The sequence below is a fragment of the Chelonoidis abingdonii genome, chromosome 20 (assembly GCF_003597395.2).
Source record: "Chelonoidis abingdonii isolate Lonesome George chromosome 20, CheloAbing_2.0, whole genome shotgun sequence".
Lineage (NCBI taxonomy): Eukaryota > Metazoa > Chordata > Testudines > Testudinidae > Chelonoidis > Chelonoidis abingdonii.
This window is the reverse complement of record NC_133788.1, coordinates 7,999,515-8,026,684: the sequence shown is the minus strand read 5'-3', so window position 1 is coordinate 8,026,684 and position 27,170 is coordinate 7,999,515. Positions and strand designations below refer to the sequence as shown.

Below are 27,170 nucleotides of genomic sequence, written 5' to 3'. Positions count from 1 at the left end.
TACACTGAAAACACCTGCAGCCCTTGGTAGCCTATCCACCATCAGGGCTCATTCTCACACACACAGCACCAAATCCTCTTTCCAGAATTTCTGCCACTCTCTCAGTCATGCTTTGGGAGTCTGAAGGGACGTCTACACTACAGCTGCACGGCTATGGCACTGCAGCCCTGCCACTGTAGCGTAGATGCTTCCTACATTGATGGAAGGGAATTCTTCCATCAACTTAACTGCATCCACAGTAGGGGTTAAGTCAACGTAAGTACGTTGCACAAGGTGCAAAATTTTCCACAATCCGAAGCAATGCAACTAAGTTGACCTAAATTTTAGGTGTAGACCAGGCCTGAGCGATGAGTTTCTGACTATAGATGGTGATCAACATAAGACTCGCATACGAGAAAAACGCATGTACAGATGTAAGCAGTGCTGCATTTCACAGAAGGAATCTTCAAGGCAATGGACAAAAGCACCTAACCAGATTAGCAGGTAGACAGAAGATAGAAAAACATAATATCAGATTAGGGCATTATTTAGTCATATCCTAAGTACTCAGCCCCCGGATTAAACATGATTTATATTACTGAGAGACCTCTCCAAGTTATTTCGATAGCCCCTATCATCTAAGAACCTAAGTGATAAAATTACTCAATAAGTCATTTCGCTGTATGAACCAAAGCCTAATCTTCCAAGTTTAAAACACAGTGGACCGTTGTGTTATAACATTTTTCTTGTCAATGTGAAAAGAAAAAGCTCACTAGGTGCCTAGGGTAAAGTATGGTCCTCTCGCAAGGAATCAGTCATTTTCTTCCGTCCATACAGACAAAAAAACCCCAAACCAAAACAATCATTCCCAAACTCTTATGCGGAGGCCACAGTCATACAGTGAACTAATAGGAAGTCCACAGATGTAATAGATACAAAGAGACATACCATACACATACATTGATAGTTTCAAAGGCCAGAAACGACAACTGTGATAATCTATTCTGATCTCAAACCTGCATGTCTCTTCCCCATGGGTGGGTAGGACAGTTTCCATTAGGTTGAGTCCCTTTCTTTCTACTGCTTTTCCTTTTCGTCACACCCCGAGGCCTGGGCAGAACCATGAGACACATGCCCTGGCCACCCTGTCTGCTCTGGACCAAGTTGGCTCTGATAACAGCATGAGTAGCAGAGCGTGGGAATTGTTAATCGAATTTTACTCTTTCCCAATTAAGGACAGGCACATATGAAAGAAGTTTATTCCTTCAAACATTACTGTGTAGTTCTTCTGTAATTTGTTCCCCTGTGCAAACACTTCTAACTCTGCTGGGGGATTCTAAAAGCCTGAATCAGCTTTCAGCACCTAAGCATATTTTATCTGCAAACAAATTAAGACCAGAACCTCAAGGTTTGGGTGCTTTTTTCCCTGGGTCAGCAAGGACAACTTGGTGGAATTTTTGGACACGTAAGAACTAGCAAGGCAAACACTTTGTTTTCAATAAAGGTTAATGATCACACTCAGGAGTATGGGTTTTCCATTGCTTCCCATCATGTCTGCCAATGACCCCCCGGCACCTAAGGATGTAGCCCCCAGAAGTGAATGCAGCATGCAGACCCACATCCCTCCATCTGCTGCACTCTCAAGCCCTAGACATACCAGCCATGGCGCTAGCAGCACCAAAGTGGGGGTACAGACAGTAGGAGAGAGAGTAGCGCGGTAGGGTTCAAGTTCCTCACAAGCTGACATGGTGGAGAAAGGATGAAGGCTGGTAGAGCGATGGTGTCTCTGAAACTCTTGTTGGACACTCCCCTGAAAGCCACGTCACCACGGGGCGTACCACCCGGAGTGGATGGCGGCAAAGCAGGAACGGTGGACCTGGCTCTTCTCCTCCAGTCTCTTTAAGGGGAAATGTGGCCTTTCTCCAAGTTCCCATGGCTTTACTGCTTTGTCCACAAATCCCATTGCTGGAAATACAGGGTTGTACATAGTCGTAACTAAAATAAAGAAGTTTTGGAAGATGTATAAATCTTTATGCTTCAGGACATAAGCCAACCTCTAATAAGGGCTGGCAAGGAATTTTCTCTAAGGGTAGGCTATTCCGTAACAGCCCACTGCTGGGTTTCTTGCACCTTCAGCTGGACCGATGGAGACACTGATGGAGAGGGGACACTGGGCTAAGAGGTCCCTGGACTGATCCATTCTGCCAATCTCTACAATCCTATTAAAAGCTAGAAATCAGATTGAATCCTTACTCAGTTCTTAAACAGGCACACACACAATGCAAACAACAGTAAGGGCTTCATTATTGGACTCTAAAATATTTACAAGGCACGAAGGCATTGCAATTTTCTATAGCACACACTCAACAGGTTTACATTAACATCTTCATACTGTTTTTATTCCTGATCTCACACGTTACATCAGAATTCGGTAGGCCAGGACGTCCTTTGACTAAGGAGTATATGTGACTGCCTTTAATCGTGTTTGAATGAAGCCACTAATTACACATTTAGCCCAGTGGCACAGACCATTGAGTGAGTAATGTTTGTTTTAATAGGTCTAATAACGACCTTACCTCTTTCTCTCTGTCTTTAAATAAGTTAACAAAAGGAATTGGGCCACAGTTCTCTACAAGATTAGTTGCCACTGATAAACCTATAATCTGCCAAAGTATGCATAAAACTGAAGAACCAGCCTTGTCTAGAGAGCCATGTGATCCATAAGCCTGGGTCATTAAGCATCTGAATGTGAAGTAGCTGTAAAGGATCCCATAATACAAAGGAAAAATTGGCTTGTCCAGATTAGGGAAATTTGCACCCGTCTAACTACATTCAGTGCTTAAAGTGGACTGAAAAAAGTGTGTGTGAGGGGGGTGTCTATTATTTCCTAAAGAAACAGAAGTGACATCACAACTGCCTCTCCCCCAATCACCACATCAATTCTGCAACTCAGTTCCTCCTGCAGCTTCTAGGCCTCTGCACCATGTCTGTTCTGGACTGGGGGATGGGGGAACTCTGCCTGCTTGTGCAGCAGCTCTGATCTATTGCTTTACCCCAGTGGGGCAGTGGAGAAAGCAGCCAGGGCCGAAATGTGTGCCCCTCAGCAACCCGGCCAGAGCTTGAGAAATTTTACTCGCTGAGTCCGTAAGCTAGCACACTTTAAGCACTGACTACATTGGAGTGGCTGCACTAGTGCAAATCCCTCGTATAGATGCACTGCACATGTGCAATCCACGTTTTGCACTGGTGCAACACTGTCCACAACACAGGATTGCAACAGTATAGCTACATCAATTGCATCATGTGAAAATTTTCTTCTAACTATAAAAACCCACCAAGTTGACCTCCTGAAGATCCCACATTTAATTTCCTTAACGGAGACTCAGCTCCATTAAATTACAGTGTGGACTGCGGAGAGTTGCTAAACATGGCGTTGTTATTATATACACAAGGCATAATTCAGCATGAGTCAAACAGGACCAGTATTTTCAGACCAGATGAATAACACTTTCTGCCGTGCTCTATTAACAGCTTTCCCAAACATATCCGCACGTGTTGGGTTCTAATGATTAAAGTTGACACACCACACCTTTCACCGCAGGTATGCAAAGGTGTTCCAAAATCATGATGCAAGCCAGAAGAGCAATGTGCTTCTGTAGTATCAGTACTGTGAGGAACAGGCTTAGCAGCTCTAAACACACAGTTCAAATTTTAGCTCATAAAGAGACACTCCCTAGGAGAAGCGAACAACGAAATGGCATGACAAATGCAGGTGACATATTTTTTTAACTCCCCTGCAAAGATGGAATCGTGTTTAAGAACCTGTGGGTTTCCAAATTGCACAGGGACATCCTCCCTCTGAGAAAGATGAGTAGATACTGGAGACAGCTGTAAGCTATTTTCGGAGACATGGTGGGATGACAGTTGTTGCTTTTGGTGGAAGAGATGGCCCTAAACGATAAATTCCTAATCTGAACCACACAAATTTTTAAAGGGGTTGGAAATCCATAACTGAATAATGAATACAACAAAAATCCTGAATCCAAACATCCCAGAACATTCTGGATCCATATCTAGATTTGGAACGCCAATGATACGTGCCTCAACTTTATTACACATCTGCCCACAAGAGTGCTCTACCCTACAATTTCATGCATTGCCAAATTAATTTAAAAAACTTTTTTTTTTGGGAGAGATGAAGAAAGGAAGATATTTAGTGATGATGTAAGTTGCTCTGTTAACAATCTCTGAGAATAGGGTCTTCTGTAGGACATATATAGTCCAGGCCCATAGGGATCAAATTTTTCTATCATCAGCTGCACATTTCGGGGTCCATGAACTGGGAGATCTTTGTCCAGCTCCTCAAGAAGATGTGTCCATGCCATTCAAACTACCTCAACAAGCAGCATCTAGCCCCCTTGTTAGGAGTGCCAGCATAGATGCCAAAGTCTGAATAGGCCACTAAGATGAGCCAGAAACCAAAGGAGCCTCTAAGAAGGGTGCTGTCCAGGAAAGACTGGCTCCACTCTAGGGCTGAGGGCATGCTAGGAACTTGTTCAGTGGCAACAGGTAACTTGTATGAGAAAAGGGACTTTAGCTAATATAGAAGTATAAAGCCTGAGGATGCATCTTCATGTTTATTTTCTGCGTAACTTGTACATGTTTGCTTTTCCTTACTCTTTCATCTCTGAATCTATGATTTTTCTATTAAATAAACTTTTTGTTTATTTTATTTTTTTTTTACCACTAGCTGGCCTCTATTGTGCAAACTATATGGAGTGCATACCCCAAAGTAAACTGATAACTGGGGCAGGTTTCATTCCTTCAAGTGTGACGAACCATAAGGGAAAAGTCCGAGTATCTGGTAGTTAAGAACTCAGGGAGATGGATTTGTGGGGTTAGGGGTCGGGGCCTTGGGAGCAGAAGGGCTGTTAGAGTTCACCCTGCAAGGAGTCATAGGTGGTGGAAGCCAGTGTGAGATCTTTATTCTTGCAGGCTGGTGTCAGAACTCAATCTTAAGCCACGCAAATTTACAGCATTCACTTCTTTGTCTTAGACTTGCAAGGACACACAAAGGCTTGGGTGATGGGCACTTGCTTGGCAGATGCACTTATAAACAACCCTCTCTTCCCTACAAATCAGTTCTCGTGATCAACCATGAGTCACAGTCGCAGAGCAGCCTAGGGGAAGATTTCACTGCAGCTGCCGGTTTTGTTTCCATCTGGTATATTTAGGCTTAGCAAAACTCAATTTTTTTTAAACAATTTCAACAGATAATATCAATGTTTATTTTTAATTTTTTTATGGATTTAAATTCTCATAGTTGTGGAAAATTTTGTGGGGGGGGGTGTCAAACAATAATCAATGACAGCTGATATTGAGATTCAAAAATTTAAAGCCCATTAAAACACAAATTGTCAACATCACGTATCAAAATATACAAAGTAAATATCTTTACGTGAAACTAAGAAGTTGTTCTGAGGCAGCATTTTTCCTTCCAAGCTTAGGTATGTTACAGAAAAGTAGTTTTCAGCACTCCTCGTCTTCCAAGCAGGCTAAAAAAGAAGCAAGGCTGGAGTATGGGCATCTAAAGAGGTCTGTGCTTCAGTGTGATCCTCGGCACCCTAACTAATGAGGCATACAGATCTGCACTCTCCTCTTCCGTCTCACTCCTGCTCACTCCGCAGCTTGAGTGTTTCTGAAGAGCCATGTGCCTCCGATTGGCCAGTGGCACAGACAGACCTCTCTGAAACACTGCTTTCCAGCAGGTGAAGCCCATTCAAATCTCCCCAAGGCTCAGCTTTTACGTACAGCAATTTATTCCTGCTCTAGGATTATTTCAGTCACATTTTATATTTAAGAGCCTATTTCTAAAGGGTTAACATATGACTACTAAATGTTATAAGCACGTTACAGACATGAGCAGTACCTGTTCTAGATTACTGAGCTGTCAACATCTAACAATTGTTTAATCATTTATTCAAGTAACTATTGATTTATTAAGCCTTTACAAACTACCCTTAATACAAACGGTGGCTGATTTTTCTAATTTCAATGATCTAACATCAACACCTCACTTTTAACCGATTTCTATTGCTTTAAAGATCCCAGCAGCTCTCAGTATCATGCACCTGGCTTTAGAACAGCCCCCTTTGGGAAAGTCTGGCTGCCATTAGTATTCCACCAGGAAAGGAAGGGTTGCAGCAAGGAGAAAAGGAAGAAATTTTATTTAAGTATTACAGAGAGGGAGGGAGATGAAGTCCACTAGTGTCTGCTCTAATTGTTCCTAGTACCTGTTAATAGCTTTAGCTCTCCTTTGTGAGTTGTTCGGTCACACTTGATTGAATACGGAGGGCTTTATTTGAAAATGCGCTTGAGATTCTGTCTGATTAAAATCCCCTCGAACTTGGTCAGATTTACACCATCAGTCAGTACAGAAAGATATCCTGGGAAAGGAGCTTGGTGAGAAGTTTCCTCCTCATTACTTTCACCTTAGACAAAGATGTTTTACAAATGGGTGTCTACAGCTATTGCTCAATCTCTATTTAGGCACCTAATTAAACATTTGGGTCTCCAAAAAAAAAAAAAAAAAAAAAGTACTGTGCATCCCATAGTGCTTATGAGTCTATTCTAAGTCAACAGGAGCTGCTGGGTGCTCATCATTTACAAAAGCCAGGCACCTATTTCAGTATCTGAATACAGATTTAGGGCTGAGAATTTCAAAGCTGCTTAAGGGATGTCCAATTTCCATTCAGATTTGCAAGTCTCAGCCTTGGAAGCCTGACTTCAGGCACCCATTGTTGAAGGTTTTGGTTTTAATGCAGAAGACCTCCACCTGCCCCCATTTCTAACCTATCAGGAGCCTTGGAGACTCTGCCTTTACATTTCAGATATTTTCAGGTAACAAAAGCCAGACCTATCAGATAGTCACAATTTTTCATGGGCCTATCCTACCAACTTGATTGACAATTAAAGAGGCCTAATCTTTTTTCATGCTTCATGGCAATGCAACGATACATGAGTAACCTTATTTCACAATAAAGACAAACACTTAGATGACATATCATTATTGTATCATTTTGTTTCATAGGACACCTGCAGTAAGCTCCTTTCCCAACCTAGTCCTGGCAACCTGCAGTTAAGAATCCACCTGCTCTTATCCCCACCTCAGACAACTGGCTTCCATTTCACTTTATCTTTTCAACCTAGGACCACAACTATTGACATTTAATGCCTTCTCCTGAAGCTTTAGAGGACATGCTAAAAGTTAACAGATAAGACGACTGGACAGATGGACTCAAACGGTGAGAGACACTATACACTCCACCAAGTCACACACTCCACATCCAAATCACATTTAATTCTCCAGAAAGCTTAGGAACAGGCTCATATGGCGCTGCAAGGCCATCGTAATCTAGCAAACTGCTTTCCTTTCCAAACTCATTTGGCCAAGTCAGGTTTCCACAGCGTTGAAACGCAGCATGCAATGCCATCAATAACTAAATCCTGCATGCTGGAAAGGTGTGCATCTGTCTCATCACCATCATTAAAAGGGCCACATGAGGTTTATGGGCATTTTATATTTACTCACTCTCCCCTGTAACATGCGTTTAGAAGCTTACAAGGATTTCTTTCTTGCCAATTCAGTCCTGTTCAATTTAAGGAACATTTCCCCCTCCCTCCATCCATCCCCTTAATTTTTTGAATGGGGCTGAAATGAACAATGATAAAAATTATTTATAAAGCACTCCCTAGCACTTAGTAAACATTCAAGGCAATAGGATTGACAGACACTCCAGCACCCTATGCAATATGACATCTTGGGTTGTGCACCATCAAGCTCAGCTCTGAGAGTCCACAATGACTGCAGCAGGACACACAAAACACTGATGTTATGGGTCTCATAAAAATAGAGACCGCTTTAAAAATGTATCCTGGTTGGCAATTAATTCAACACAAACCCACCCACCCACACTGAACTTCCTCATTGAATAGCTCAATCAAGTCTAGAGGTCTTTCCCCACCAGACAGCTTAAGAGCCGAGATGGGATGATTTTTGCTCCTGTAAACATCACAGAATATCAGGGTTGGAAGGGACCTCAGGAGGTCATCTAGTCCAACCCCCTGCTCACAGCAGGACCAATCCCCAGACAGATTTTTGCCCCACATCCCTAAATGGCCCCTTCAAGGATTGAACTCACAACCCTGAGTTAAGCAGGCCAATGCTCAAACCACTGAGCTATCCCTCCTCTCTATCTCTGTCACTCTTTCTGTAATTGGAACTGACTGTCTAGCTTTCCCATTGTTCAACTAAAAGAAACACATACAGGGACATGCACAGGGATTTATTTATTTATAGAATGAGACAAAGATACTTAAGACTGCAAAGGTCTTCAGGGCAGGATCTGTCTTTCTGTTGTGTACATACATCACCTAGCACAAAGGATCCCACAATTTCAGTTGGAGCCTCTAGCTGCTACAAAGATACAAAAAATAAACGAAGAATAATCAAATATAACCATGTCCATTTAGAGAGAGAGGTTCTGATCCAACAACTCCCATGAAAGACAGTAGAAAGAGTCTTACTGATTTCCATGGTAGCTGGATCAGGCCAACAATGCACAGATTCCATGGGGATGTCCTTACGTGCGCCAAACGTTTTTCAATAGCCTAAACATCCAACATCTTCCTAAATAGAGAGGAGAGATGCCTGCACATGCACACACGTGCACAGAGCCACCTCCTCGGGTCCCTGCTCAGTTTTTACTCAGCTCTCAAGCAGGTCTGTTGAAGTTAATGAGAGTTTGCCAGAAAAAGGACTCTCAGATCCAGCGCAGGGCATGCGCAAGTCTCCTCTAGCACAGTGTTCTTTCCATCAGGCTCATCCAAAAGGATGCCTGAGCTCCGATTAGCAATCCTGATGTCTCAGTGCTGGCTGCTGTCTTCATTACCATGAGCTGGCAGCGGCAATGGAAGCCTTTGCAGCAGTATGCATGAGTTATGCTTACAGTGATACTGAACAATAGAGACATCTCCTCTGATTTCAGCATCCACAACGTTAGTTTCCACATCCCAGGATATTAGACAAGCTAATGAACCCAAGAACAGAGAGCAAAGGGCAGCAGATGCACTGTTATGAACGGAACAGTATTTTACGTACAGTAAAATCTGTTCAGAGTTATTTCAAGGGTTTCAGTAGGACATGGTGCTGTTCTGCCTCTACCAATCAGGGAGCTGATATTCTGAGCAGGCAGTCAGGCTCCCATAGAGTGTTCCAGGCCCCAGGAGGAGAGAGGAGAGCCAGTGCTATTCAGGAGAAACAGCAGAGATGGGAACTGTTACTTAACAGTTGATATGGATATTCTTTTTGATAATTTTGTCTACTTTATTTTTTGTAGCAGAAATGAGCTCACCTTCCAGTGAACTCCTCTGTCACATGAGGTAGAAATTCAGGGCTTTGGAGCTACAGCTGCATTTGAGACACCTTCACCACCAGCTGTCACGTCTTTGAATGCATCGCATGCGCCTGAATGCACAGACAAGGGGGTAAGGCGAGGTGCGAACACAACTCCTCCCTTGCTAAAAGCAAAGCGAGGCTGCCCTCCCTCTCCCCAACTTGGGCAAACAGTGCTCCCTCACAGCTCCCCCTCCTCCTCAATTGGTGCTGAGAGAGTTCCTCTCTCCTTTCCATCTATTGTAACTACTGAGGAAGGGGCCTGGGGCCGGTAAGAGGTAGAAAAGGAACACAGGATGGGTGAGAGACACTTGAACGGCTCAGAGGTTGGCAGTGCCCTCCTGCATCCGTCAACTCAAACCACTTCATCCCTGTGGTAACTCCTGCTTCTTTCCCCTACCTAGCAAAACTCGAGAGGTGCAGTGGGGTAAGTGCCCAAAGATAGGATGATATTTCCCAAAGGGAAAATGGGACACTGCACAGGTCTGGCTTGAGCCCTCTCCCCCCATGGGGCTCAGATCACTGCTCGCCCAAGCCCTCCCTGACCCTTGCACAAGGCTGTCACTGTTTGCTCCAGCCCTACCTGGTCCTCTCCCTCCTGCATGAGCCTGTCATTGCTCACTTGCTCCTTGCCCCCCCTCTCCCCTCCCACTCGCACCCCACTTTTCTGACAAAAGTGGACGTTTGTCCTGCTTGCTCTTGCTAACTGATTAAGTCAACAAAAGCAAACAGGACAAATGCCTCCTTTTGGGAAAAAAGTCAGGACGGCTGGGACAGGACTTAAAGAAGGGACTGTCCAGGTCAAAACAGGACGTATGGTCAGGCTAAGAACTCAAAGCTCAGCCACATTTATTTGTGCAAACCTCCCAAGTACAGCTTAGCTTGTGGAATTCTGGCCAGAGCCAGTCCTAGAGGAGTTGGCCCCAGCCAAACCTCTGTGCCTGGAAGTGACAGAAGTAAATGTGAGAGCCTTTTCGCCCACCTTTTAAAAAAGGCAGAGGACAGAAGGTGTAGCAGTGGGAGAGAGGAGTGAGTGGTAGCCACCTAGAGGAACTGAAGAAAATGGCACTCTCTGGTTCCTTCAGCAATTCTCACACTTCCTGTAAAAAGATGCAAGACAGGCTCTGATTTTGGCATGTCTGGGTCTAGTCCTAGCTGGAACCAAGTAGTGAAGAGGCAGCCATGAAAATGAAGAGAGAACTCCAGCTCAACAGGACAGGGTTTCATTTGAGAGAGTTTGGGGTATTAATTGTAGATGAACCAACATATCCATGACAGCTACCAGAAAGTTTCTCTCTGGAGAAAAGAAACCATCTCTTCTCAGCAGAAAGCATTTACACAGGACTCTTTCTATGGGGTGGATAAGGTGACTTCACCTTTCCCCTGAGCAGTTAAGCACTAAACAGACATTTCTTATCATAGGTTCATCCCTGCAAGGCTCTACCACCAACCTGTGGCTACCAAAATACTGCTGAGCCAACATACAACCCTTGTCCATCAGCACCTGAATTACTTTTAGCACAGATCCATTTAACAGCTGTGCAAACTGACAAGGATCTAATGATAGTTAGGGGACCAGGTACAGCATAGCCACAGATCCCAGACTCCAGATACAAAGCTGCATTAGGAATCTATTTTGCCTGCCCTCTGAAACAGACTTCAGCTTGTATACAATGGTACACAACCATTCCATCAATTCAATGAGACTTCAGTGAAAACATCCAGTCCCCCTTAGACATACAAAAAATGGCTTAGTACTTTTAGTTTTGCTGTTTCTGCTTTTAAATCTGAGGATTTATTTTACTCAATAGTACCTAAGACACATTAGGTATAGGTCTTATGAGGCAACACATGCCAGAATGCTGTAGAGGGCTTGAGATTTTATTTTACTTCTAAGGAACCTCAGTTTTATTTTTTTACACTGAATAATTTTCTGTGTCTCTTTTATCTCTCCTTGAACTAAAAGGACCTGAAGTAAGCCAGGCATGTTTCAAAGCCATGATTTTATGAAGCACTGAACGCTGAGACAGATTTTTGCTTTGGCTGACATTTTGTTCCACAGGGGTTTGTTCCTTCCCTTTTTTCAGGGCCAAATTCAGAGTGAACGCACACAAGGAAGGTACCCATCAGTAAGTCAGTGTCATTTACCTGCAGAGGGAGAAGAAGCTGGGTTGATTCTGTCAGATATTTTTATAGCACCTGCCCTACTATACCACAAGAGCATTTAAGCACTGAACCAACCAGTATAAGGGTGTTAGTGACTGGAAGATTCAAGACCTCCTTGTTTTATCTCACAGTCCTCTGTTGGTTGCTCTTCCTGCTCCAACCTCTTCTTCCCTTAGCATTTAATTCACACAGACTTAATGATGTGCAACTCACACCAGCTCCAAACTAACATCACCTCTGAAAATAGCCCATTATTTTCTGCCAAGTCAAACAGTTTGGGCCTCAGATCGGAAGAGCCGTCTACAGCCTCAGAGCCAGGAACAGATTATAAGAAGAATGTGTGGCCCTTGTGCTACCTGAGCCTCCAGAAGCAGATGTGATCCAGCAAATTCTTCTTGGTTGCTAAGCTAAGTAACAAAAGGCAGGCAAACAACTCTCAAATCAACAGAACTGAAGTTTGCTCCTCCAGGTGTTCTAGCTTGTTCCCTGTCAACCAGCATTGTCACCCCCTAATCTGGGTTGTGCCTCATTTATACATAATTCCCTTTCATCCTGAAGCAGTCCCAAATGCTTAACTACACACACACACACACACCACACTGGGATCATTTTGCCCATCTCTGAAGTACAGGACAGTTGCAACTTAGGCACATTTAACACACGCGATTTCAGCTTTACGCTGAACGGCCCGGAGTCCGGGGGTATGGCCTCAAGTGGAAGAGGCGGGGCCTCAAGATTTAAAGGTCCTGGGGCACCAGCTGTGGCTGGGAGTCCCAGGGCCTTTAAATCACCCAGGGGCCTCACAGCTGCAGAAGTGGCTAGTAGCCCCTGGGGTGAACTAAAGGGCCCAAGGCTCCAGCCACTGTGGAGCTTTGGGCCCTTTAAATGCCAGCCCCAGCCTGGCTGCCAAAGCTGTGGGCAGGATTTGAAGAGCTCTTCCGGGCTCCCCACCGCAGCGGGAAGCCCGGAGCAGCCCTTTAAATCCCACCTGCCACTCCGGCTGCCAGGCCGGGGCCGGCATTTAAAGGGCTCCTCTGGGCTCTCTGTCGCGGCGGGAAGCCCGGTGGAGCCCTTTAAATCCCGCCTGCAGCTTTGGCAGCCAGGCCGGGGCCGGTATTTAAAGGTCTCCTCTGGGCTCCCCACGGGGGTAGGAGCCCAAAGGAGCCCTTTAATTGCTGCCCCGGCCCTGCTGCCGAACTGCAGGTGGGATTTAAAGGGCTTAGGGATATAATCTTCAGTATACGCAGTTTTCGCTTTATGTGATAACCGCAAAACGGAACCCCCGTGTATGATAAGACTTGCCTGTACAGCCTCCATGAAGAAGAGACGAGCTTTACTCAAGCCATTTGGGAAACATCACAGCACTGTGAAATGCTGAGAGCACTTTGCAAGCTTTCCATGCCTATGCACCTCCTCACCTTAAGAAATCGTAGTTGTCTGCCCACCAGAGAGCTGTGAAGGGAGGTGTGGGAGGCCAGCTGAGAGGGGGAAAAAATATAATTCTTCAAAACTTCCGCAGAGACAGAACTCTGGACAAATGAGGCAACCATGGGAGCTCTTAGTCTGACTAACAGAGACAGTCGGGGTCCCAGCAGCCACATCCAAACACTCAGGAGATCCAGCACACTCTGATTACTCCTGATAACCAAGTGGCTTCAACTCAAGTTATTCAGAAAGAGAACAATGGAGCAATCACAGACAGCCCAGGGAGGATCCACCCCAGATATATAGGGCAATCAGACATCTAATTAATCAAAACACTATCCAAAAAGAAGACTGACTTTTGCCATAGTCATTAATCAGTGATCACAGTGCAGCACAAGGGGGTTGGAGAAATATATTTTCATTACACATGAAGAGAGAAATAATGACCAGAGCCACATTTTGATAGAGGAGCTCTGTGAGGCCTCTTGTGTTCAGTAAGCACCTGAATTAAATATTTATCTTTGAGCCCCAGGACAGCTCGCTCAGGTTTTTAAGTCTGCATGTTGTCATTTTATTACTGAGCCTGAACCAATACCCTGAAGCGGTTTTCCTCAAACACTCACCAGAAATGCCAAACTGCTATGACTTGCACGTGCACAGGGACAGGACTACTTAAAGGGCATGCACAAAGGACTTGAATTTTTAGTGGGTGTTTGCACCTGCAAAGTGCAAGCACAGGTACAGACGTGATGAATTCTGGGCAGGGAGTTGAACCAAAACCGAACCGGCTTAAATCAGTACCAATCCTGAACTATATTTCTGTCCTACTTGCTAATCCTCAACTGGAATTGAACTGGGGGGGGGGGGGGGGGGGGAGAAAAGGTTCAGCATTTTTAAGTGCAATATTTTAGAACACGACTGTGATTTTATTTTCAACAAGACAACAAAATAACAAATAGGTACGTGATGACTACCAGAGAGGCCTGCCCTGGAATACTGAGATGAGACTGAGAAGAAAACAAGGCCAGCCACAAGAGTAGGGAGGGAGAGAGGAAGCTTAGGAGCTGCCTGCACACCACCTGAGGCAGTAGGATGCCCCAGAGATAGATGGACCATCTCTGAGACACCCTCCAGAGGACAGAAGCGGTGGAATGCTTCCTGGTCCCAGAAGTTAACAATAACTCATCCAGCCCAGCTCCCCAACCTTTCTCCCCCTTAGATTCCCTCCTCCCACCCACCCTCAGCCCTGGGGACAGCTCGTTCCTCCACTTGATCCAGGGGCCCATGCACCAAATTCAGATTTATCCTCTCACAGAGCCAACATTAGAAAATGTTATTTTAGTTTTCTCAAACCAACTGTTCATAGAAAAAAATAATGGTGTTTATCTGACAACACAAAAGCATTAGGAAAACTCATGTAAAGTTAAAGTTCATAAATAAATGGCCAAAAAGCAAAATAGTTTCAATTTTAGGTTTCAACTCTCCTTGAGTTTACTTCCACTGAGCTTAAAATTTGATCTGAACCTGTTGAAACTGGTAACCGAGTAATTTAAAAAAAAAAAAAAAATCAGAACTAAACCTGAACACACTGAACCTGAATCAAACCAAAATAACTACCACTTTGACTCCATGATTCTGGGCATGCACAAGTGGAGGCAGACCGGAGGCTGGCCTGAACATTTATCCATATATAAGAAGCTTGCTAATTGCTTCCTTTATGTCCAATTTTCCATCAGCAATGAATATTTATGAGGCAGACACCATAAAAAGCCCTTTAACAATCCAGTGGCCTCATTTTTCATGGGAGCTGTAAGGTGCTCAGCACCTCTGAAAGGCAGGCCCCTTGCATATACAGTTAACATGGTAAAGACCATGTAACCATAGGGATGGGTGCTTAGTAGTGTTATCCATGACATTGTGGTAGAATGCACCATGCAGTCGACACTTTCTGAACAGAGAAAGGCAGTTTGCTATTTTCACTGAAATGCTATTGTTTCTTGCCTACTTCAGTGTTTCTGTTGTCATCACATAAAGGAGTTTTCTATGCTGTATTTCTATGGGCTCAGGCTGTGCCAACTTGCTGCTTATCGATGGGTGTTTTCACGTCAACATGAACATGGGCAATCTCCTCTGCTCAGTAGATTCGCTGCTGCTTGTATTTAAACCAGCGAAGGGATCTTCCTATCTTAAACCACCACCCTATCCCACTATCACTTCTCTCGCTTCTGTAAGAACCACCAGTGTTTTCTCCTTAAGCTAATGTTGGAAGCCAATGATCATAAGCTGGGAAGCTACTGTATAAATAAGAACTGCACACACTCTTCTCAGACCTCTTGTCTTTGCTATTTCAAAGAGTCACCTTGTGCAAGCTGGTGTGACTCACCTGTTAGATTTCAGACCTCCTGCCAGGGGAGTGAAGTGGCAGCAGAACTGTTTTCAGTATGATTCAGAATCTCTGTCCTGTTGCTGCAGCCCTCAGATATACAGTTAAAAAATGCCCTCCTACTGGCTGCAGAGTCTACGCTGGAGGTGAATGTCCTGGCTTTTGTTTTGGCCCAGATCTAGTGGTGACTGCAATCTAGAAGGAATGAGTCTGCACATGGAACACATGCAGCTCAGGATATATCCTGCTCCTGTCACTTAATGTTTAGAGTTGTATCTTGTAAGAGCACTCACTCTTTCTTAGATTAACAATAATCCCACATTCACACTGAGCTACTGGTCACTCTTTGAGAAGCATCTGTAGTAATCCATTTTTTAAGCTAGTTTGACAAATGCAGTGGAATGACCCAAACCCCATGAACGGAAAATCCACTCCCAAGTATATACAACTCCAGTCTGGTGCTTAATTTATATGACTCCAGTCCTCTGACTATGGGTGATGAAACCCACTCAAGAGACTTGATAAGAAACTTTAGGTAAACAGCTTTAAGTAGAAGAGTGCAGAGTGCAAACTGTTTGTTTTGCCTCTTGGCTCTTCATGAAGGGTTTAATGGCTTAACGCTGTTGCGATGTCTTTTCTGGCTTACAACAGAGCGGCGACGACAATAACTACCTTTTTGCTATAAACACAGTTGCTTTCACAGCATGTTTTGTAAGAAAACTAAAAGAAACCTGACGTCATTCCAGATGGGAGGCGTTTTCTCTCCACCAAGACTGCTGCATAACCCATGTTAAATCAGAGCAATTTGCTGGCGTATAAGAGCATATCTAAGCTGCTATGAAAAACCTGTGGCACCGAGTCTCAGAGCCTGGGTCAACTGACTGAGGTCAATGGGGCTTGGGCTGCTGGGCTCAAAATCGCAGCATAGATGTTCCTGTTCAAATTGGAGCCCAAGTTCTGACACTGGGTCAGAGGGGAGGTCTTGGGAGCCCAGCCTGAGTGGGACACCTACACTGCTATTTTTAACCCTGCAGACCAAGCCACCTGGGCTATGAGATGTGGCGCCATGGGGAGGGGGTTTTCTTTGCAGTATAGATGTTACCCTAAAGGCTTCTACGCTTGGCCCTATGATTTATGGGGGCTTAGAAATGCCATCCTATCCAAGTGGATGTCAAGGTGAGCAAATCACAGGTGTGACTTCCACCACTTCATGGATGTGGCACCTTCTGTATTAGAAACGGCACAGCAAGCCTGTCATCCTCGGGGTGTGACCACAGCACTGCAACCTCTGGAATGCAGCTGAACAGAGAGGATGAATGGCTGGTCTCTAAGGAAATCCATCTGCGGCTCCCCTAGCTGTGATTTCTCTCTTCAGGAATGTTGCCACCTGCACAATTAAGCTTCCTCTGTGGTATAAGTTAAATTAAAGGGCTTTTTTCTCAAGCACTCCCAGCCCTTGTTGTTTTGCAGTATCCTTGACAGGCAAGAAAACAAACAGACTGGCACAGCCTCATTTACTGTAAGCTGAAACAAGGAGCATTGTGAAATGTACCCAAAGCTATCTCTGACTTCTCAAAATTAGGTGAGCTGGAGGATCCTATCATCGATTCCCCAGAGAGATAATTTAATAGAGAAAGGAGCTGATGCTGTACTAATCTAAATCCTATCATTCACCTTCACTGCCTTTCAGAGAAACTGAGCCAGGGTAGCTATTCAAAATCTGTGTCTAAACTCCACCTGCTCAGTGTTTTGCCAGTCTATATAATCTGTTCAAGCAGAGTTAATGATAACTTGCCATTGTTTGTGCAAAGAGGGAGCGAATGAACCAATACTGGAGCATGGATAGTTTTTTTATTTCTGTAAACTCTCCCTTCAGATAAAGCCCATACATCAATTTGAACATGTGTCTATATGTGCCTCCCCTAGGATGTTTATGTGATTCACATGACCAGGCAAGAACACACTTCACTTTTAAAGAGACATGTGACCACAAACATTATATACTTTATTACACTATATCCTATGTGGCATCTACGGGGCATCTCATGTCCACACACACTGTGGTGGGGAGTTTGGAACAGGATCCATTATATTCAGTACACTCTGCAGAATACCTTTGTTTATATTCCCAGATCTTACCTGCTCAGTGATGAAGGAGCTTGAAAAGGTGATAGCTGACCAGAAGAAGATCCCGCAGCTGAGAATGATCTTCCTATTGAAGCGGTCACCAAGGTAACCAAATATAGGTGCTGCCACCATGAAACTACAGATGAAAACTGCAGAGGGGAGAAAAGGAGGACATTTAATAAACATCAGGCAAAAAATATGAAAACTAATTTTCTGCAAGCCAAGCCCTCTGGAGGGTAGTTTCGCCTAATTAGATGTTCTGCAGCCCTGCTTACCAAGTTAGGCAAAGTGTCGATAAGCAAACAGACTTCTCATTCCCAGAGAAACTTCGGACCAGTGAACGTGGGTTACCTTTTACAGCACTAAAACCCCTCAGAGTCTGCTGCAAGCTTACAACTGAGGGATGGGCAAAACAGGGGCGGGATAAATCAAGAGCCTCTGCTCAAACCTCAACAAGAAGCTGACACAAAGGTTTGAGAGCATTCAGATATAGTGCATAGATGCTGACCCTCTTGTTGGCTATCTCAGCAGAGGCCCTGGGTGAAACACCCCCTGCAGACTCACTGTTAGAAGCAGTCTTTTAAGGCAGTGAGAGAGACGTTTTCACTACCGTTCTTCTAGCTGCACCTGTGTTTTCACTACCCACCAGGACCTCACGTCACTGTTCTTTAAATTTTTGCCTGACCCAGCATTATGTACACCAGTGACTAACTATTCCACTACAGGGGCTAGTTTTGACTTATAAGGCGTAGGACCTCTTTATCTGAAAGATTGCTTTTCTCCACATGTCATTCTGACTCAGTCACTGTCAGTTGAGGTACCACTCATAAGGTAGGAGGCAGCTGGCAGAGTATTCTCTGCAAGGACTTCTCAGCTTGGGAACTCATTCCTCCACCCCACTCCAAAATAGTCCTTGGGTCTTGTCCACATTAGATCTAGGGACACCACTACAAACACCTAATGTAGGTGCACTTAAACTAGTTTACACACCGATTCTATCAATTTGGCTATTAAAAAGATCTATGTTAAAAATATATACAAGCAAGGTTTAAACCAGCATGTGTCTATTCGGGATTTGCACCACCGCAATGACAGTGATTTTTACATCAATTTAGGCACACCAGTACAATTCTTCTAACCCAATGTTTCTCAACCTTTTGGATACCAGGGACCAGCTTGCTGCCTTCCTAAACTATGTCAGGGAGACCCCATGGACCAGTGCTGGTCCATGGACCAGTTGTTGAGAAACACTGTTACAAGACCCTAGTTTATTGATGTCCAGAGCATGCTGGAAGGCCCATATATTTCTTGAGCTGACAGAAACTGGGTGGGTTCTGGTGGCAAATTAGAGAGAGTGGAAATATGTATTAAGGGTTATAAATCATATTAATATTGGGTGGCTCCTGGCAGGCAAGGTAGGTTTCTGACATCGTTTATTTGTAGTGTTCTATTTTTAAAATGCTAAGAGAAGCATGTAGAGCAAAGGATAAGTACTCCTTCTATTGAAATGCACGTATAAACAAAGTAATTAAGGGATTTTCATGGTAATAGGAGATAATAGCCTAAAAAATGTGTATAATGCTGGACCATAGGACGCTGTTTTAGAAGATATAGGTGTACCTTTTTACATACTAAAATTCCAGAACCATCGAATAAAAAAACGTGTATGTCAGTCAATGTCCATATTTTGCAATCCATACAATGGTACTTCATATTTTATCTCAACTTTTTATATTTCCTGTAGTAAGCAACATCACAACGCAAACATGTATCGTGTATGTAAATAAAATGAAGGAGTAATTCAAAGATACAAAAACTAGATAAAAAAAGAAATAGAAGTAAATGCAAGATTATATCCAGGTTCCTGTTTCATTTGCAGTGACAAGCCACTACTTTGCAATACGGACAATATACAAAATCTCACACTAGATACATGGAGACTAGTTTGGCAGTCCCTGCACAAGCAGAACTCCCAGTGGAATGTACCATTTTTGCTGGAATAAGCTCTTTTCACCAGTAGATCTCAACGTGCTTTACAAAGGGAAGTCAGTATCATCATCCCCATTTTACAGATGGGGAAACTGAAGCATGAGCAAGGTCATGGTTTGCCCAAGGTCACCAAGCAGGCCATAGCCAGGAACAAAACTCAGGTCTCCTGAGTCCTAGTCCACTGCTCTATCCACTAGATCATGCCAGCTCCATAAAAGGAGAGCAGAATAAGGCCTGTAGCTACTAGGATTATCAGGTGGTGCTAATCCTACACTGCTATAGTATGTGGAAACACATGTTCATGTGTAGGAGCCATAGAGGTCCCTCAACACAGCGTAACTGGTGCAACTCCACTATGCACCAGATTTAGGGATTCTAAATACAGTGTTGTCCATATGCACCACTTACACACTCTGCAGGCCTCCCCCTGTGTCCTCATTGAGAAGGAATGGGAATGACCTAGGGAGGAGCCAGCTGGATTCACTACTATGCTGGCCACTGCCTCCCTGTATTACTGTAGGAGCTCGGGAGCACCTTAGCTGATGCTCTGTAGCCTGGGTGGGGGTGGATACCTTAGCCCCTCTTCTCCACTCCCCCGAGGCCCTCAACACACACGGTAGCCACTCAAGCTGTGCATTCAGTGAAGGATTTGCCCTGTACTGAACTCAGCTTAGAGGGTTTGACTCTGCAAGGCAAGGCACTTAAGCATGGACGTAATTTAAGCATTTGAATAGTCACTAATCAAGTGACTTAGGGCTTGGCTACATTGGCACTTTACAGCGCTGCACCTTTCGCGCTCAGGGGTGTGAAAAAACACCCCCGAGCGCTGCAAGATGCAGCGCTGTAAAGCGTCAGTGTAATCAGGGCGGCAGTGCTGGGAGCGCGGCTCCCAGCACTGCACGCTACACCCGTAAAGGATGTGGTTTACGTGCAGCGCTGGGAGAGCTCTCTCCTAGCGCTGCCGCTCTGATCACACTCACACTTTAAAGCGCTGCCGCGGCAGCACACCCACAGTGCTACCCCAGCAGTGCTTTGAAATTTCTAGTGTAGCCAAGGCCTAAGTGTTTGCTGGATGGGGCTGACGGTGGTCAGCACTTTGCAAGCTTGAGCTCAGTGAACTTGGATCTCTAGACAGAGAAAATCTGTTTACAATGAAACAGAAGAAGACGACAGATCCAAAAAGGATCAGTGTGCTGATTGCAGTTCCAGGTTGAGTGACCTTGGAATCACACTAATTCATTCATCCCAGATTCAGAGAGTCTGCCATTTTTATTCAGACAACAAAAAAGAAAATACTAAAACAAGCTTCCAAAGAAACTCCCAGCCCTGCATCTCACTTGATTCAGGTACCCGAAAGCCTCATCAAGCCACCTTTGGGGCATTTGGGCCTGAGCCAAAGCCCACAGAAGCCTGGAACTCACGAGACCTGGATTGTATTCCCAGTTCTGCCACTGGCTTGCTGGATAACCTAGGGCAACTCTTGTCTATTGGCTGTAATGAACTCTGGATCACACCCCTAACATCTAATTCTAACATCTGCGTACAAGCAGAAGACAAGATCCAATGTGCATTCAAATATCCTCTTCCCAACTCACCCAACATCTCCCAGTTCCCCGCCAATAAATAATTCCCATGCCACTCATGGATCCTGGGGGAACCTGATGTTGGAAAATTCTCTTCTGAACCAAGCTGACAGTTATATCACAGGTAAAAAAGCTGACTTCACAGCTCCACAAAGGAGTAAACAAAGGGACAACAGAAGCTAATAAATAATAGATAGCTGACTAAAGCTGTCACAATAAATTTAATTTGCATCAGATTATTTATGACCCAAATATGCATCAAAGCACTGATTGACTCTTAAGCAAATGCAGAAAATGATGGCTATGTGTTCTGTCAAGCAGATCTGCTTGTTAGATGCGTGTTCCACAAATCAATTTTTGCGATTGCTCCTGCATATGACAGATGAGGTTCCTGAGCAGGACAGACAGGTTCAAACAACAAAAAGTGACTCCACACAACTTACAAACTAGGACAGGAAAGCAGAGGAGAATGACTCCAGGGCACCTCACTGGGCAGAAGACAAACCTGAATTACTGTTCCAGATGTCTCTCACTCTGGATCCTGGCCCAGGTGTTGGTGCTAAGTAACCCTCATGGCAGGAAGGATTTTAGCCCCTCCCAAAGAGTTACTGCAAGGGTATTCATTACGCAGAGGGGGAACATGAGGGGAATTTGCAGGTAAAGGAAGATAACTGGCCTGTAACACAAAATAAGGAGCTCAGCTCTCATGCTAGCCTTCCTCATTCCTATTTCCCTCTCTGGCTCCTCTCCCCTTACACAATAGCTTTCACCTCAGACCACCACACTGCAGTCACTGATTGTCTACACTGGAGAGAGGACAGTGACAAGGAACTTCATGAGGCAAATGCCATTTCATTACCCTCCTCCCAATGAGCAGCTCCTCTTCCCATTTGCACCTTCTGCCCTTTCAGAATAGAATCAACTGCTGAAAAGGGAGGAAGCAAGATGGCACAGAGCCAGGCATCCAGTGGGGTTCAGGATGAGCTGCTCAGAAGGTACAGTGGGAACGTCAGCACAAACCCATAGAATAGAGGGGTACAGGTAATGCAGGTTGACAGCCATTACGTAGGCTGAGAGGTGGATTACTCTCAGCGAAGGACCTAAAACAGGGCCAAGCAAAACAGCCAACGCCCAGCTCCGGGATGGAGCTGACGTGCGTGCCAGCAGAAGCCAAGCAAGCCTCCGAGCAGTGGATGAATAAAAACACATTTAATAAATGCCTCCCAGAGGAAGGCTCTTTTAAGCACAGGTGTTTTCAAAAGGGGAACGCATTTGTCTTTATCCATCCTTCTATGTCACAACTAAAATGCCTACTGTGGTGAAAACACAGAAAGAGTCTAATTGCCTAAACCCGATGGCTCAGTATCTATTTCTGCCTCTGAATGCCTGACCCGCCCTGAGACAGGTGAGCCAGCACACCCAGCAATCTTTCCATATGTGGTTGGAATTATAAAAATTATATTTTTGAAACAACCAAAGGGCAAAGCATCCTCTCTGGGCTGCACTGCTCACTTCATGCATCGTTGCCCCTGAGTGCTCATTCAGTCCTTCTGGCCAGCAAGCTGCCATTCAACTCACACGTTCCTCCCTCAGGAAATAACCAGCTGCCCGTTTGCTGAGTAGCAAAGAAAAAGCCCAGACACTGGAGACAAAGGGCAGGAGGGAGAGAAAAGGAAGCAAGTGCAGAATTTAGTGTCTTATAGCCACGAAATCCTCCTGGAACTAGACCCATTGTTTTCCCCCTCAATAAAGATTTGATCCCTGTGGTTGCACCCTGTAATGATGGCCCTAGAAGAACCTGCTGGTGAAGCGGCCAAATGTCAGCTTTCCACATCTTCACTCTATTCCTATAGCACTGCTGCTTTGCCACACACTCCCTCCCTCCCTTCGGACGGCCCAATCCTTTCAGGCCTGTGGGGTCCACAATAGCATGTGCTCTGTATGACAGAGGGGAAGATGGGGCTCTACCAAAGGAACCAGGCAGAAGCTGCATTTGATCAGTTACTGAAAAGCTGCTAGGCTCCCACTGCATCTGTTTTTCCATCAGGTGTGAGGCTGTTCATAGTTTCCCAAGAACAACATATTTCTGAACAATGGGAACATCTGAAACACCCAGTGTCTTTTTAAGCTTCAGAGTAGCAGCCATGTTAGTCTGTATCCGCGAAAAGAACAGGAGTAATTGTAGCACCTTAGAGACTAACAAATTTATTTAAGCATAAGCTTTTATGAGCTACAGCCCACTTCATCGGACGCATAGAATGGAACATATAGTGAGGAGATATATATACATACAGAGAACAAGAAAAGGTGGGAGTTGCCCGATCAACTCTAAGAGGCTAATTAATTAAGATGAACTGTTGTCAGTAGGAGGGAAAAAAACCTTTTGTAGTGATAATTAAGATAGCCCATTTATACATACAGCTATATACAAGCACAATCTTTCTCAGCACTTGCAATGGCAAATAAAGGTCTTGCCATCTATGCAGCCAGCCCCGCTGTCTTCCAGGCACTTTTGTTGAGTACTGCATTATTCATAGTTGCTTTATTAGTAAATAATATCACTTAGCACATACATAGCACTTCTAATCTCAAAGCACTTTTCAAAGGAAGCTGAACATCATGAACTCCATTTACAAGATGAGGAAATTAAGATCCGGCGACAGGGGACGGAACTTGCCCAAAGTCACCCAACAGGTCAGTGGCATAGTCAGGAAGAGAAGCCAGATCTCCCAAAGCCCAGTACAATGCCCTACCCATTGAACTGTACCTACACGGGAAGGTGAATAAGTAATGCTAATTCGTCTGCCAGAACCCCAGGACAAAGTCTACATTTTTAACCCTATGATCACAACTACTGTGAAGAACTTTTATTATCGCACCAAATGCAGAACTGGTCCACTCCACGAGGAGCGTGCTCACCCTGTGGTGCTGCATACTGCTGTCCTCGATACATGAGCAGTCGAACGTGGCTTTCTTGACATGAGTGGAGGGGCTCTGATTGCTTGGCAATCCAAGGCCGTATATCATCCTTAGTAATTTTGCTCACACATTTCATCCATCCTTCTCAGCAGCATCTTTATGAATGAAGGGAGAACTGCACTCACATGTGAGATGCCAAGGCATTAATACAATCAGAGCCAATGATACAGGCTCCTACATCAGATTTCAGCCTCCAATCTATCATTACCACAAACGATTTGATTGCGGTAATATTGTCATGTCACTCACCATGACCATTATGTTTTACTATTTTCCTGGCTTGGCAGCCAGTGGCTGGGTCCTGCCAAACAAAAATGAACAAAACCATGAGATGGGCCGATTTGAGACAATGAGACTGAGGCACACAGATTTCACAGGTCAGAGATTTGTAGCGATTGGAGGCCAATTCAAAACAATACGCTGAGCACACACGCTGTATATTGACAATATAGAGACAGCACTAAAAGGAAAATGCAGAAAATTGCTCTCAACATCTCCAGAATGGAGCAGAAGGCAAAATCAGCTAGGCAATCTTATCAATGTTTCATCCTTGTGTAGTCTGAATTCTTAGCATGCCAATAAGAACACACGGACAGTGGGAGCCATTAAAAGTAAGATACTTCTCACTCACTCACAGCAATTACATTTACCATAGCCTTCCTTCTAGCTCTGTGCGAGGTATGACATTCCAGAATACATTTCCCCATGCTGCTGGATGTGCACATGTCCTCCAGACACTCTATACACTGTTGAGGGACTATGGGATAGCTGAACAGATCTTCCCACAATACACTGCTACAGCGTGGCTGCACACACACAGTTGACATGTAGTTATGCTGAGAAACAGGCTTCTGTACAGACCCCTCTCAAACTGCTCAATCTCACAGAGTCCAATGGTTGTCACGATCTGGTTACAAAAGGATACCTGTAGTACAGACAGGGTCCTGAACGCACAGCTTTCCCAACAAATTCATGACTCACTGAGCTTTAACAATACTGTCTACAGGGAAGGATCAAATACTAACAGCTCCATCCCTTTTGACAACTTCAGAAACTGGGTTCTTCCAGAAAATAGTTTCCAGGCTCCCACCAAAGGATATCCTGAAAGTAGACTCTGTGTACCTTAGCTAGCATGAATAATTACTTCAGTGGGAATTGCTGGGAAATCCACTCCTCTTGGAAACAGAAGAGCAGATAAAAATAGCTGGAGAATCAATGCAATAACCTATTAACATACCAGTGCACTGGGAGAAACTGTGCTAGGCAAAAGGTATCTAAAGTCAAGTGGGTAAAAGGATGAGCTAAAAGCTAACACCACCTCTTACAGGAACATAAGATTTACTCTATATTGCAGCAGACCAACAGTTCATCAACTTCAGGATCCTACATTAACGAGTATCTGATTCTTCAGGGGTAGGCAACACCCCCAAGCCAATTGTGCAATGCTACACATGAGGGGGTGGGGGGAAAGATTCCTTCTAGCCCCCATAATTTACCGTTTGTTTACTTTTTTTGTAGCAGGTCCAAAAAAAACTACCCATCAATAAAATCAGAGCTTAAAGAATCAAGTCAAATAATATAACCATCCACTACTAGCCAGAAGGCTCAGAGATAAGAGATCATGCACAGAACAGCATACACAGTAGCAAAAGCCTCTAAAGCACTCCCTGGCAGCATTTAGATTTTCAGAAGAGCCTTTTATAGAAGCAAGATGGAGGATAAGGAGAGGTCATGACACTGATTACTAAGAGCTGGTTACAGGTGTCAACAGGTGGCTTTGCTTGTCATTGCTGCAGTGGGTTTAGACAGGCAGAGAATATGCCTGCAGCCAACAGGACATTACCAGAGGAGAGAGGAGGAGGAGGAGGAGGTTTGTTTGTTTTCTGGTGTCACTACCCTCCTCAGCATCACTGCTGTGCTCCTTGAAGTAAAAGCTAAAAACATGGCTGCTGTTTACAGTGTTTGATTCCCACACTTGCATCGGTGAATTTCTAAACTAGCCACCAAGCTGGGATTCTTCTGCCCCAAAACTGCCGCAGGACAAGTTTTCCCTGATGGGTGAGGAGGATATAAAATATCTGCCCCATTGGGATAAATTTCCTTCTGCCTCACTTAGCTGTAGGCTTCTCCGCAGCTAGTCTCTTGAGCGGCATTTCTGAGACCCCGGCAGAAGGCTGGCTTGCAAGCCAAGTTCTACCCACTGATACAAGGCACTGTCCAGGCCAGGGATGGGGACAGGGAAGTTCAGTCCCTAAAGATGAATGAGACGTGATTATGTGATTAAAGCACAGGACCAGCAGCCAGGAAATCTGATTTATATACTTATGGTTCTATCCCAAATTTGTTTTGCGAATATGAGCAAGTCACTTCACCCTTCATGTCTGCTCCCCTCTAACATGGAGGATAAAGCTGCTATCCCACTTCACGGGCGCACTGGAAGTATCTGTGGAGTAGTTAGAGAACTGCAGCTGGAAGATCAAATAATCAGTACTAATAATTCTTGTTATAACACAGGGGTCCCCACGCAGTGCCCGCAGGCGCCATGACACCTGCTGGGGCAGGTAAGTGTGCCTGTATACTGGCCAGCGGACGAGCATCCATCGAAATGCCACCTAAAATCGATGGCATTTTGGCAGCAATACCTCTGGATGATCCTGCTTGCCAGCAGTGCTGCCTACTGACGTTGCCACTTGTCAGCAGCATTTCAGCAGATGCTCATCCGCCATCATGGTCCTCTGTGGCTCATTGTCTGGAGCTCGCCAGATGAAAAGTAGGGGACCAATACATTTAGGTGCTTATCAAGACACCTTGAGTCTCCAAAATGGGGCTGCAACTCTCCCCTGAACAGGTGCCAGCATGAGGATCCCACCAATTCCTGCTCAGAATGGGCCAGAAACAGTGTGTGCATCTGGGGGAGAACTAAACGGAATTTAACATTTTGGTTTAGGTTCCAGTTAGATTCTAGAAGAGGAGAGGCAGGGAAATTGTGGCCGAGGAGGATATAAACTGCAATTTTTTGAAATATTTCCAAACATCAAGAATATCTGAACAAAGTTTCAGTATGGTTCTGAAGTTACCAGAACCC

At 44.6% G+C, this 27,170-nt stretch overlaps 1 protein-coding gene across 1 annotated transcript in view; it reads right to left on the bottom strand.

Moving 5' to 3' along the window:
* Positions 1-27,170, bottom strand: part of LOC116828607 (SPNS lysolipid transporter 2, sphingosine-1-phosphate) — a 166,484-nt gene that overhangs the window by 55,233 nt on the left and 84,081 nt on the right. The window contains exon 3 of the mRNA XM_032786962.1: positions 17,547-17,683. Coding sequence (XP_032642853.1) covers positions 17,547-17,683 — 137 coding nt within the window. The remainder of the gene's footprint in view (positions 1-17,546; positions 17,684-27,170) is intronic.